The following is a 14333-nucleotide window of genomic DNA, read 5'->3' on the forward strand; positions in this document are numbered from 1 at the left end:
ACTGAAGATTATAAGATAGTGCGTGTTTGATAAGCACACTGAGTTTGTTCCAGAGCCAAATGTTAACACACGATGGAAGCATCAGCATGTTCCAGGATGCATAGTTATTAGAACGTATTTCAACACTGTAAAGTGCAGATAACATGGGGCTCACCCTGCTCAGATAATGTTGGTGTTTTTAGATGTTTCCAACAAGGTCGTATTCTGAAGGTCCTCAGTCAAAACCCCTCAAAGGAAACCCCAAACCTTGAGGAAATGTTTGACTTCTCCCAAAATATGTAGATTATTTCTTGTTCTCCATTTTTTTAGATTAATTTTACTATCATAATCCTAAAATAAAAACAGCATCACCTTATAGAGCCACATGTAATGTGGTCCACAGTGGTAGCTGCCTAGATCTGACATGCTAGCTGCTCTGCTAGCATATCGTGTGACACTTGAGATATTCCTAAGAAGATCATTTGTGCATGAAATGGGCAAGAAACAGTTAAAGAAAATGACAAGAGAAGTGAAAACTCTTTTTAAATGCTAACGTGGTCTTGTTTGCTATTTTTTGCCAGTCATAAACATGCCACATGCAGTACCTGCATTATTTACAATCTTAGATCAAGTGATGTTCATGTGCCTGGTTACCTCTCAACAGAAAGATAAAGGTATATGTCCATAACACAACATAACAACTCAATTTCATGTACTAGCAAGGTGAGCTTCCCAACACAGCTGCTAATGGTGAGATCAGATATTCCAGAGCTCCTCTCTGTTTCTTGACATTTCAGAGTTTCTGTAAAAACACTGAAATATTACCACTGGCCACTGCACCCGGTGCAGTCAGAGCCTTACTGTCGGGGACGTGATGTGCACCAGCGTCCAGCCTGGCTAAAGAAAAGCTGTATTGTCCGGTGTTTGCTTTCTACCTCAGTAAATGAGTCCTTGAGTGACTGTTACAGGGCAACACGTAACTGGCAGATAACAAATCTGTTAGTTTGAGTTTCTGCGATACCTCCCACACACACACGCACACACACACATACACACCCTCAAGGCCTAAAATAAACACTTTCTCTCTTGAGTGCCAGCTGCCTGTCCTCACAAGTCATTTTCTGTTAATCATACTCTCAGCCAGTGAGGATTTTCCAACTGTAAAAGCCGTGAAACACGACAATACACACTCAAACACACCTTTGTTACCTTTCGCTAAAGCTGTTGAAGCAGGCTGCCAGACTTGGCTCGTCTCCATGCCTTAGTACCCAAACACACACGAAACCTGGAAAACACTTCGACTTCCTCCTACAGGTTTCTCATTCTTATTCAGCTGTTTTGATCCCATCGCAGATGACACACGCACACAAAGACCTGCTGTTGATCTTATTTCTGTCTGTTTTTGTGCAGCTCCAGCTGAAGCAGGCCATCAGACTGGGCTCTCCTCCGTCCCTCATGTGTGTGAAGAGAGCAGAAGATGCTGGAACCATGTCTGAGGATGACGGCCTGCCCTGCAGTCCGCCTGAATACACGGCTCTTCACGCAGCCATGGTAACACATGTTACTGAATGATGTCCCACTCTGTAGTCCACCTGCATGCTATGTGCGGCTCCGCTAACACTGTTATTCTGTCCCCTCTCCTCATCTGGATCTCTCAGAATCAGGCTCAGAGGAACAGCTCCATCAGTCTGGAGGGAATAGACAGTGATGACGACCAGGTAAACAAACACTTGAAACAGTACTCCGCCTGTTTTAGGATTCAACTCCTAGAAAGGTGTCGGACTCAGGAGGGACAGCTAAGGTTCAAAACTGAACCATCGACCTCGTCTTTTTTATTCCACACATTGTTCAAAATCTGTCACCTACTTTACCCACAATGCACTCAACAGTTCAGTCAGACATTCAGGTGTGTTATGCTAGCAGCGGCTAATGTAGCCTGAAGCTGCTAGTCTCAAGCAGAGATGGAGCTCTGGATCCACAACATGTGTTAGACAGTGGTACTGCACCTGAGACCTGTCAGCACACTTTGGTGCTGTGTTTAAAGCTTAATTCATTAATTTTTTGTCACATGGCAGCGGAAGAACTCTAAAACAAGCTGCTGAACAGCCCTGACATATTATCACCTTAGAAAGTTGTTGTGGCTAACAACATTTTCATTTGAAGTCATGTTTTGGACAGTGTTACAAGTCCAATGTTCACTCTCCTTTTAGCTCTGTGTTGGTTCCTGCCAAGTCCTGTGGGAAATATTAGGCTTTGAAGGAGTTGTTATTCACCAGCTGGTCGCTAACTTTGAGAGTTTGGTGGTAATTCTCTGTGGGGGCTACAATTGACAAATTTACTGATAGTATCACTCCCACATTGCAACGCCAAACCGCTGCCCTCAGGAACTGGACTGAATACACAACTTCTAAGCTCTGATGCATGGTGGATGGTGCTGTGGTGAAACAAGTAGCCTCCGTGTAGCGCGTTGAGTGAATTCCCCCATCAGGAGCCAAACAGCCAATCAAGTCATCCGTTGGTTAGATTTGTGATTTATGAAGGCCAGGAGTGACCGCCAGGCTGTGTGGAGCTTTGTGTTGTTGTGACATTCCTCCTCATGTGACTACGATGGTAAAAACATCTCATGATCCAATCTAATCACAGAAGCACCGCTTGGTTGTAAATAATAAAACCCCTTCATGCAAATTGACCTCTTTCTCTGTTTTTGTCCCTCTCCACACTTTCATCAGTCTCTTAATCCCCCCTTTTTTTTCTTACTGTCTGTCTCTCTGTATCCTCTAATTGTCAGTCTCCTGGCCTACTGGATGAGTGTTTGTGGTTCAGCCCATGTGACTTGAAATGTCCCATGTTCCCCCCTGACGGCACTGTCAGTTAAAACAATTCACCGCAGTAAGTACTTTTCAGATGGACAAAAAGGACAGTTCGTGATAAGACAAATGTCCTTAAAACCTCAACTATCCACTTAGTCCCACTGGCTATAATGCAGGCTTAAAAGCACATTCAGCAAACTATGACAAATGAGCATTTAATGATAGTGCCGCTGTAGCAATTTCAGAAGGGTTTTGGCCAGTCATTTCCCCGCTGAAAAGAACCACAAATGGCCAGCTACAAAGACATGCACACAAAAACCTGAAAATATCCCTCTTTAAAGTGCATTCCACACACAGGAATGTGGTCAAGGAGGACCGTAGCGACTTATGAATTGCAGTCGCAGCGGCACAAAACTCTGGAGCTTTACCATTCACTGAGAATTCATGACAGACTTTGTGGAGACACATAGTGAATTTTTAGATTTTATTCTTTAAATTAACTTCAAATAAGGGTTGTGAGCCGGACGACTTGTCCGTATCAGCCTAAAATCAGCCCTGGTACTTGGGTCAGGGTCAGTCTGTCTGCATATTTACTGTAAGCAGAAAGAGTGCAGGCTTTGTCATTTGGCTTAACCCCCCCGTTTGTGGCTTTGATTGAAGTATTCAAGATGAAAGGAATCACTTTTCCCTCTTGATGTTAAAGCTGCTCTAGTTAGTATTTTTACATGAACAGTGGATCAAATGAGAGACGTTGCTGGACGTGACAAAGCCAGAATTATAAACCGACTCAGCTCTGTGAACATTTTAGTGCCTTTCAGCTCGTTGTTTTGTTTTTTTCCAGCCATTTTGCTGTTTTGGTTCACTCCCACAGCTCTTATAAGTGTGGTTTTCAGTGACTGTAGCTCGTGCTGACTCCAAGTGGCCAAAAAAATCAATTCACGCAGGCTTAAGGAGACAGTACAGAGGTTTCCATCCAGGGCCAGCAGGATAGACTGACAGGAAGAAGTAGCATCATTATTTCAGCTTCAGAAAAACGTCACTTCAACTACATGGCTTCTCATTGAACTGCCACTAAAATGGATATTTGCTTCTTTCTGGTCAACATTGGCATTTTTAAATTCTACCTTGACTTGAATAATTTATTTAAAGTTTAGAGAAAAAAACTCTAAATGCAGAAGCAGTTCAGCATATTTGATGCAGCTGATGTACCTGCATGATTCTTGTTATTTTTGGGTTTTATCCACATGGTTAAAGGCATTTATTCTAAGACCCTTTTAGCCTTTTAAAGCGTCAGCTAAATACACTTAATGTAGAAGATTTATTGCTGTCCTGCAGCTCTGATTCATATGTTCACACACACAAAAGCATACTGTATCTGTAGCACGGTAAATAGCTGTCATGTGCTTTGTGTGTGATGCTTGAAGATGGACCTCAGTGTGTGTGTGTGTGGTCTCAAGCTGCTTTTCAAACCTTAAATGGAAGTCTGCTGCTTGACCTCTTCTTCCTTTCTTCCTCTGTATGTCTCTCTCTCTCTTTCCTCATCTGTTTTTCTGACCTTCTTTCTCTTTTCTCTGCCCATAATACTGTACGTGTTATTCCACTGACCCACTGTGTGTGTGTGTGTGTGTGTGTGTGTGTTCAGAGTGCATTCCAATGGTTTCTCTGGCAGTCAGTGTGTCTGCTTGTAGTTATAGCATTTAAATTCTGCTCCAGCCCGCCTCTCTCTCTCTGTCTGTCTCTCTCTGTCTCTCTGTCTCTCTCTCTCTCTCTCTCACACACACACACACACACACACACACACACACACAAAGAGACAGAGACCTCCATAAACAAAAAATCTGATGTCTCAGTCTCTCTTTTACAAACACATACACAATCATACAGTAATATTCTTAAAGGGCCGGCTCACCCAAATCATAAGAACATACCATATTTCTTGAATGACCTCTAGTGGCGTGCAACCATGCAAATAGTTTTGGTTTCATTTACTGATGTTTGGAGATATCAATCTCTGAAACTTCTGCCAATACAATGGAGCTGATTTGAGCAAAGCTTTGTTTTGATGGATTAATCGCTGACATGTGAATTTGTCAGAGGAGAGAGAGCGGGGTACTTCTGCAGTGATGACAGAGTAAGTGTTGGTCCTGCAGATAAGGACGGCTAATATTTATACAGCTGGACTCCGTCTATCTCTCGCTCCCTCTCTTTGCTGGTCCGGCTCTATTACCTCTGCTTTCTTTATCTGCTGCCTTCATCGTTTAAGTGAAAATCCACCTTTTATCATAAGGAACACTCTCTGTTCCCCGGTCTCTCCAGTGTTTGCCTACTTAGTTTGTCGAGGCCAGGAACAAGACTCAGAGCGATGACTCAGATCTGTTCAGCTCTGTCTGACAGACCTTGTGGATACAGTGGCATGTGGAAACAATTTCCCCAGGACACGGGTGGACAAAGCCCAACTTTATGTGAATGGTGCTCCTCCTGAGGTGTCTCCAGGTGACATGACAGATCTGAGTGTGGGTTGGTTGGATTCCAGCTTCAGCAGGGAGTTGTTGTACCTGTACTGTGAAAGCCCAGAGGGGGGGTTTCCTCTGTTAATGAGTTATTTGTGAAGCTTTTTAGTGAAACCTTCTGTCTCCGTGTCCCTCTCTTCCCAGCTGTCCTGTGCTGCCTCCAGTAGAGCAGTGAGCCCCCTGGTGGTTCCAGGTGACTTCAGTCAGCCGGCCAGTCCGTTCGGCTGTCTGGATAACTCTGCTGCCAAACACAAGCTGGGCCTGAGATACAAAGCATGCAACAAGAGGAAACCAGTCAGTGTAAGACATTCAGACTGTTGCAATACACCCATTACACATCCTTTAAATGGTCATTTACAGAGAGAGTGTCAAGAGAGCATTTCAGCTGACGTATCAGTTCAGCCAATCATAACATGCCACTTGCCAAATGTCTGATAAGTGTGAGCAATAGAAGCAGTGTTCTGTTCAGCAGCTCCTCAGCAGGACAGACAATTGCTGATTTTAGTGGCTTTAACCTGCATCTTAAAGGAGTTAAAGGAGTGTCTAACAGGATCAGTGCATCACCAGGACCATCGGGGGGGTAAATGTTAATCTCTCCTGTCCATGCAGAGGCTGGAGCTGAAGGCAGAGAGAGACTCTGTGGTGGAGGACATTGTGAACACCTCCATAACTGAAGCCTTGGAGGAGAAAGAACCACAGGAGACAACGGGAGGTCAGCTCCACTTGATTCCATTGCTCTTTTGAACATTTACCTAGCAAATCAGTGAGCTTGCATGTATAAAAGTCTCTGAATGGCCAAGATTGTATCCAAATGTAACCAAATTCAACTTTCATTTTCAATTTGTGTTTGCACAAACTGAAGTCAAATACAATTTTAATTTTATAATAATTACTCATTTTCAGTTTACTCCTTTTACTCCTCTGCCATGACGACAAAGAAATATAACCTGAAATGTATTTTTCTGATAATCTGCAACCTAAACTTAAAAATTAATTTGCTCTAATTAAACTGTGTCCACGTATTAGCTCCTTTATAATGAAAAGATGGCTTTCTCCTAGTCATTTTAATAAATGATTACAAAAAAGAAATGTCCATTTTACATTACATTTACTGATAATGAAACTTTGGTTGAATTATTTCATTTTAATATTGGCAGCCATCGACTTCCATATGCTTGCTGCCACTGTGTCATATCAGGTTGCCCTCTGAGACCTTTGCTTCTGTCTGTGATCCAGTTGTAATTGGTGATGAGCTGAAACCAAAGGTGGAGCAGGAAGAAGAAGATGAGGAGGAGGAGGAGGAGCAACGACAGCATTCTAGACAATCTCTGTTGAGAGATAAGGAGGAGAGGGAGGAGGGAGAGGATGAGTTGGAAGCAGAACAGGATGTTTCTCGCGGCCCGGACACTTCCTGTAATCCTGCGCTGTGTCTCACCGAGGAGGAAGCCCCAGACGCCCAGCCCCCGCCCTCCTCCAAACACAGCTCCAGAGCCTCCTCTCTGGACAGCCCCAGGTGATTACTTATCATTTCCTCCTTATTTTTTCTCCTGCTTGTTTTTGTTTTCTTCTTCTATCAATCTGACCCCTCGATATCTGCTTCTAGAGACACGCCGGAGCCCCCTGCTGGTCCGAGACAGTACTTGCTGGACCCATCAGGCATTGCCTATGGAGCAGAGGAGAACATGGCTGAGAGTGACTTGGTGCTGAGAGGAGAAGAGGGTGGAGTCCAGGAAGACCGGGAAGAGGAGGGCTCCTTCTTGCAGGAGGTGCTGAGCTCCTTGAAGACTCCCCTTGCGCCCTGCTCATTGGGGGTGGAGACTGAGGGTGTTGTCATAGAGACAGAAGAGGAGGTGAAGGAAAAGGAAAGAGAAGATGTAGAGGTAGAGGTGGAAGAAGGAGAGGAGGTAAAGGAAGAGGAGGCAGAGGTGGATGAGCCTGCCAGCTATCAGGCTGCTCCAGCGCTCCTGTCGGATCAGACCACCGAGGAGGAGGAAGAGGTCGCTACGTTAAGTTCTCCTTCTTGTCAAGATGTTGAAGAAGAGGAGAAGGTTGAAGAAAAGGAAGAAGAAGCAGCTGAGGAGGAAGAAGAAGAACTAGAGGTGGAACAATTCAATGCACATTGTGTATGTATCTTTTGATTCATCTTTAATACAGTGACTGAAGTGGCTTTAACAGTGAAACTATTTGTAACCTCGCACATTTATTAACCTGTCGCACTTTTTTTCTTTTTGTTTATTGTCTGATTTGTTTCTTTGTTGAGGCTCAATTGAAAAAGTCAAATTTCTCCTTTACTTACTTTGCTCTCTTCTTTCTCTTCCAGCCAAAAGAGGAAGGAGAAGAAGAGGAGGACGAGGAAGTCAAACCAGAGGAGCAAAATGATCCGCTTATATTGAACAGTGTCAACCAGGCAGAGGAAGAGGCAGGGGGAGAAGAAGAGAGTGAGGGAGAGGAGGAGGCGATAGAGCTGGAGAAGGAGCCGGAGGTGGAGGAGGAGGGACGGGAGAAGAGGGAAGAGAATGATGAAGAGTTGGAGATGGAGGAGGCAAAGGAGAGAGTGGAGGAGGCAGAGGAAGCGGTAGAGGAAGAGAGGGACGATGCAGAAGAGATGACAGAGGAGCTTCCTGGTGCTGCAGGTGAAGAGCTTAAAATAGCCATGGCACTGCAGGAGGCGGATGAGGGTGTAGATGCTGTGGTTGGAGACGACACTGTGTGCACCCGACAACACACGAGTGATGATGAAGTCTCTACAGGGCTGGGTGAGCAGGCAATGCATGAGAGTCGAGCAGCTGCCAGTCAAAGCTTTGGAGAGGAGAGAGTGGAGGAAGGCGTAGAGATCGACCACATGGAGCACAAATCAGACCAAGAGGAAGATGGCGAAGCCAAGCAACCTGATGAAGATCAAACTGACGAAGATGTGGAGGAGGAAGCTGTAGAAATATCCCATTTAGACATGGAGCAAGTGGGAAAAGATCAATCCGAGGCCACAGAACAAACTCATGTTTCGTCCAAGCCTTCTTCTTCGTCTCTTCCAGAGTCCCATTCTGAGACTCAGCCACAAGAGACTGGAACCATCACTCCCAGTAAGACCAGCACTACCACTGTCCACATGAATCTACTCTCTCCAAGCTCAGAGAAAGTCACACCTGTCTTTCAAAGTGAAACACCTTCTCATGCTGTTGCAGCCACAGGAGAAGAGCCAGCTGACGGTGAGGAAACAGCAGAAGAAGAAAAACGTTCGGCCCTGGAAGAGGAAGCTACGCCCCCTGCCCCTGTGGAGGAAACGGTCAACCAGCCGTCAGATGAGAGCAAAGTCCGCTTCACTATCGTGCCCGCCCGGCAGAGATCACTCTCTGTAGAAGATGCCAAAGACAATTTGACTCCTCCCTTCTCCCCAACCGCCTGCATCTCCTCTTCATCGCCTGCTGCCACAGGGCCCGGCGGTGTGGAGGTGGAGGCTGCATCTAAGGAGGACCTCGAAGTGAAAGCAGAGCCGGCGAGTTCGGCTAAGGTTGAAGTGGTGTTGAGCCCAAGTAGAGCGAGGAATGCAGGAACGAAACCACAGAGCAATGCAACATCCCCTCCATCCGCCATGAAACCTCAGACCTCAGCTGCTGCAAGCACAGAAGGTGAGGAACCTGCTCAGAGGTAGATCATGAAGAGTTTTTATATGTGTGTTTGTCGTTTTCTTGGTCTGTCTGAGTTCCTAAACTTTAATTCTATTATTTTCAGTCGCATTTTCTCTTGTCTTTGCACTGCAAGCAATGAAAGTAGTCCGGTCTAAGTAACATGAGGTCAGCTTGTTGGTGGAGCTAAAATAAAGTCAAACCACAGACCAGCTTTTCCACCCTCCCACCTACAGAAAGCTCTGTCGTAGTGGAGGGAAACCCCGACAATCCATTTGGAGTTCGGCTGAGGAAGACGTCGGTTCTGCACCGCTTCAGCTCGGAGGAGGAGAACACAGAGGTGATTACCCCGAGTTTGTTGTGACTGTGTGTTGTTTAGGGAATGTCAAGTCAAGGTTTATCATATCCCAGTACCACAAAGCATGCCTTAAAGGACTGTCCAAATGTTTCATGTTTAAAGCTACTTGCACAATGATCACGAAACTCATTCTTGTAAAGCATCGAAGATTCAATTTTTAAGGTTTCTGAGGTTCGCTTACAGGAAATCTGAAACTTAAGTATTTAAATGACATTAAAGCTGTTCAAACCAATATTTAGCAATAGATTAAATGGCTATTTTTACAGTATGTGAAAGGTGACGGCCAAAAACATTGTAGTTTGTCAGCTGCAGCTTTTTTCAGCAAAGATGCTCTAAAACACCAAAAAGAGATTTAAAAGAAGTGATGATATTCAACTTATTTTGGACGTAGCTTTGGCCACTGTTTGCAAACATCTTATCGACATATGAGGCTAGGGTGTCTCAGTGTTGTTTCTACTGCCCTCAAGTGGCCAAACAAATCAGTTCACGCACACGTAATGGACTTTTTGTATTAAATTTTGTGATTATTATTTGATGTGATCTTTATTCAGCCTGCCGTTGAGCCACCAACTCAACCAATAAGCTGTAAAGTCGACTCACCGCAGCCAATCAGTGTAAAGCCCTCCGTAAATCAGCCAGTCAGCAACAAGCCCGCCCTGCCTAAGAAACCAGATGTGCATGGAGACAGTGCAGGGAAACACAAGCGCATCTCAGGTGTGTATACACACATAAACACACAGCATGCTTTCACAACCTGATCTGACACAAAGAAGGTGTTCACATGTGATTGTCCAAAACTTGGACTGAGTCAGACTTGGAAAAGAGTAAATGGTCCCTGATTCAGCCTGTGGTGTAACAGTGTATCTGCTGTGTTATTGATCCAGACCCAGCTGCAGCAGCTCGTGGTGGTTCTGGTGGATCTGATTCTCCCAGCTGGATCTCTATGGCCAAACAGAAACAGAAGATCTATAAGGAAAACTCACTGGAGGAGATTACTGTCAAGAAGGTAATCTTTGTGTTTGTGTGTGTGTGCGTGTGCGTGTGTGTGCATGCTTTTCCCCCCTTGCTTCTGTGTGTTTACAGTCCATCACCACACATTTCTAGCCACATAATCTGTACAACTGACTGTGCTCTCTGTCACCAGGAGGAACAAGAGAGGAAGAGTGCACTGCCGATGTATGTCAGCTCGGCTGTAAGCAGGGAGCACAGCAACAAAACAGCTGAGTCCACCGGCAAAGGTCAGAACGAACGAACGAACACACACACACACACACACACACACACACATACACACATACACACACACAGTTGTTTGAAATTGCAAAAGTTATTTTCCTGCCAAAATTCATTTAAAAAAGACACATCAGCTGCAGCATGGAAGCATTTCAACAGGGTTTATTTTGTTTAGTCTGAAGTTTTAACTTGATAGCATGCTTTCTACTGAACATGCTGAACGGCTACAATGACCTTAGGTATGGTCTGAGTACACTAAACGCCACTTTACTACTTGTTCTGCACCTCAGCTTGTTGCATGTAAGTAAAGCTTTTGACTGACGCAACGCTGCCCTCATCTGGACAAATTCTGCTACTGCAACTGACCCATCAAAATCACTCACCTCACATTCATACTGTATGTTTTCTGAGGTATTTGAGATTAAATTACTTAAAATACACATGACAGCTGACTTACATAAACATGATTGATCAAGGTACCAATATATCAGTTATCAATAAAATTGTGAGATTATGTGAAGGAAGGTGATAAAGGTAATTGGACAAAAATGCATATTTATCACATTTTCAAAATTTGCAAATACATTAAAGTCAACCTTGTCATATAATTACGAAGTTATACAAAAATCATTGCAGTCACACATGTTTCCTCCAGAAAATGCTTCTGTATCTATGTGTGTTTTTTTCTTCTTCCAGCGAGTCCATTGGAGAACAGCAAGCCTTCAGTGTCTGTAGAAAAGGAGGGCAGGAGGGCTCTCTCTCCTCCAGCTCCGGTGCCACCTCAGCCTCCTAAATCTCAGTCACTGCCCTGTCCTGTCCCTCCAAAACCCCAGCTTCCACCTGCCACCGCCAAACACCCACCCCAACTGAACCCCCCTCAAAGATCCCTGTCACCCCCTACTCCAGTTCCTGTTCCCCAGAAATCTCCCTCTTGCACAAGCCCACAATCCAAGACACCCCAGCCCGTGAGCACAACAGTTACCTCCCCTCCCTTTTCATCGAGAACCGCCCCGGAAAAGTCTGTCCCAAGAGCTCCAGGCCTTTCCAGCCAGACCCCTTCCTCCCAGCGAGGCCTGCCTTCCCCAGCACTCCCCCAGGACGAGCCGCCCTGGATGGCTTTGGCCAAGAAGAAGGCCAAAGCCTGGAGTGAGATGCCCCAGATTGTCCAGTGACAGGCACAAGTTCCAGTAAGGTCTAGTACACAGGTCCAAGCTGCCTCCAAAGAGATCTGAGAGAGGGTTGGAGCGGGCCCAGACTCTGGATGGACCAGAATGCATTTGCACACAAAGAATTGCTGTCTTCTGTTGTTTTCTTACTCTCCTGGTTTCTGTCCTGGCTGAAGGCTTCGGATTGGTACAAACTCTCCAATGAGCCTAAGGACGGGCTCAGTTTAACTTTTCTGTACGGTGTCTTGTTGTACATTCATGTTTTCTAAATGACAGGGTAGGACTCCAAAAGTTAACGCTTCTTACGTAAAGTGGATCCACATTTTTTCAACAGTCTTAGTACATTATAAGGTGCCTGAATAAGAGAAAATACGTGCATTGTCACGGCAGTAGATATTAATTTTTACCTAAAGCAACTAAATGATTCCATTCCACTAAATATTTCAGGGAGGGGAAGAAGGAGACATTATTTTACAAAGAGGATTGGAGTCGTGGTCAGAGGCTCCTCAAACTGCCACGTGTGGATCAAGTCCTTTAGACAAATATATTTCTTGTAACATAATCCTCAGACATTAAACTAACGATGTTTGTTGTGTTAGCGAGTGCTGAGCGTGTCCGAATGTTCCAGGTTGTCGATGTAAATTATATTTTTAATTTTCTCTTTTGATATTTTGAATACATAAATACGGATGACCTGTCAGCATCCCACAGAAACCTTTTATCTCCAAGACGTCGTCTGTTCGGGTATCATCACGTTGGCTTTCATGTGTTTTTAATACCTTTCGGTGCATCATTGTGGGCTATGAAACATTTTTCCGTTGTGAATGAAACAGAAATCAATAAACCAGTAATTAGCCACTTGAAGACTGGTTTGCTGCAGGATGCAAAGCGTCACAAAAGGAAATCAAGTTCGACGACTGAAGGTTTCCTTTGTATCAATTAAATCTATCTATCTCACAGTAACTATATATGCTTTTATGCATTTCGTTTTATTTCGTATTGCCTTTTGAGAATATTTCTTGTACATAAAATGTGCAGTAAAGAACAAATTAAATCATTTTTTTCTGTGTTTTCTTCTTATCTGAATGTATGAATGTGTGTTGAAATGCCTTTAATGCACGATAGACCACTGTGTCGAACACTCAGGTGAAAACATCAGCAGGCATGTCTTGTATGAAAGTGAAACATTTTACATTTATTTAACACGCAGGTGTCTGGACTGTTCTTATATGCTGCAAGAATATAGTTTATGGTGATGATATCAGTATTGGCTGTCTGCTTATTCTTTGCTGGTCTCTAACAACGGGGTCATAGCTGCCACCGAGCACACTGAGGAAATCAAGACCTCTAGCACCCTCAGGAGGGTTATTATTCTAGAATGGAAAGCCAGCACTGCTGGATATTTCATAGGCTGATTCCAGTATGATATAGTCTATGATATAGTGACTATAATATAGTCAAATTCACTACTGTTGATAAATAAAGAAAAGATTCATGCATTTCCCCAAGCAGAGTTTCATCCTTGAAGTGTAATGAGACCTTGGAAACAACATTCATTCAAAAGTTAACTGAAAAACATCCAATTAAAACTCATTTTATAATGCAATAATAAAAAGTAATAAAGCCTCGATCACTGGAGTGTCCTGAACCCTCACTCTGCAGTCTTTGCATGTACTCATGTGTGCACATCTGTCGTGTGTGTGACTTTGATGTTGTCTGTGCCTGCATGTGTCAGTGTGTGATTGACAGTCTGTGTGAGGGTCGCTTCAACTCCCCACGTCTTTTCAGGCTGAGTTAGGAAACACCACCACTGCCCTACTTCTGATACACGCACTATCACACACACACACGCAGCTCCGGACTGGACCAGGCAAGATGAACGATGTGTGTGTGTGTCCGTGCCAAGTATCCATAGCGATGACTGCTGGGTGCTGACCTTCTCATTTACAGGTTATATAACCAACACATTTGGCAGGAATCAGAGGCGCAGAGGTGAGGGGACGAGGAGAGGAGGTAAGGGTATTAATGTCCACTCAGATCTGTGAGAGGAACTGTTGAAGGCAGACTTAGTGTTTGCATCAGACTTTATATGACAGTGGGCGTAAGCCCCAAATAGGCTTAGCTCTCCCCCACAGTCAACCCTTTAATGAGGGTTCAGGGGTTAGTTTTTGTATCACCAGGAAACAACAGCAGAACAGTTCAGCTGCTCAGTTAAAGAAACCTCCACCGAGCATAGATACTGTGGTCAAACATGCAAACCTGCATTAACCTGCATTGTGGTTTTAATGCTGCAGGCTAAGCACAACACTGACATCGCCTTATAAGGCTGACTAACATTATTACACCTTCAGCAGATACGGGCCGGCATTGGCATGCATCTGGAGTTCTGTTGGTGTCCTCCTCTGCTCGCCTGGCTCTGTTTGGGCTCTTCAGCTGCTTGCTCCTGCTGTTTGGTGCTGGGCAGGGAGCTGGCAGTGGGGTTTTTAGATCTCTTTCACTGAGAACAATAAGACTGAAACAAGACTACAGCCTACAGTTGCTTACTGTCAAACCAAAGCAATGAGCTGAAAGACGCTAAAATGCTCTGCAGCTTGCTATAAAGAGTCAGGTAATTATTCTCTGGATTCATTACTACCAGTGGCGTGCACAGGGGG

The 14333-nt window shown here is 44.5% G+C and overlaps 1 protein-coding gene across 5 annotated transcripts in view; it reads left to right on the plus strand.

Moving 5' to 3' along the window:
* Positions 1-12738, plus strand: part of zgc:66433 (uncharacterized protein LOC321250 homolog) — a 43931-nt gene extending 31193 nt beyond the window's left edge. For all 5 annotated transcript variants that reach the window (XM_041944705.1, XM_041944709.1, XM_041944708.1 and 2 more), the window contains exons 5-16: positions 1390-1530; positions 1638-1697; positions 5444-5599; positions 5909-6011; positions 6536-6812; positions 6903-7422; positions 7620-8925; positions 9159-9262; positions 9832-9994; positions 10165-10286; positions 10425-10518; positions 11210-12738. In XM_041944705.1, the coding sequence (XP_041800639.1) occupies positions 1390-1530; positions 1638-1697; positions 5444-5599; positions 5909-6011; positions 6536-6812; positions 6903-7422; positions 7620-8925; positions 9159-9262; positions 9832-9994; positions 10165-10286; positions 10425-10518; positions 11210-11685 (3522 nt within the window). In that variant the 3' untranslated portion in view covers positions 11686-12738. The remainder of the gene's footprint in view (positions 1-1389; positions 1531-1637; positions 1698-5443; positions 5600-5908; positions 6012-6535; positions 6813-6902; positions 7423-7619; positions 8926-9158; positions 9263-9831; positions 9995-10164; positions 10287-10424; positions 10519-11209) is intronic.
* Positions 12739-14333: the final 1595 nt, after the last annotated feature.

Source organism: Chelmon rostratus, chromosome 9 (genome assembly GCF_017976325.1).
Source record: "Chelmon rostratus isolate fCheRos1 chromosome 9, fCheRos1.pri, whole genome shotgun sequence".
In the NCBI taxonomy this organism is placed as follows: Eukaryota; Metazoa; Chordata; class Actinopteri; order Chaetodontiformes; family Chaetodontidae; genus Chelmon; species Chelmon rostratus.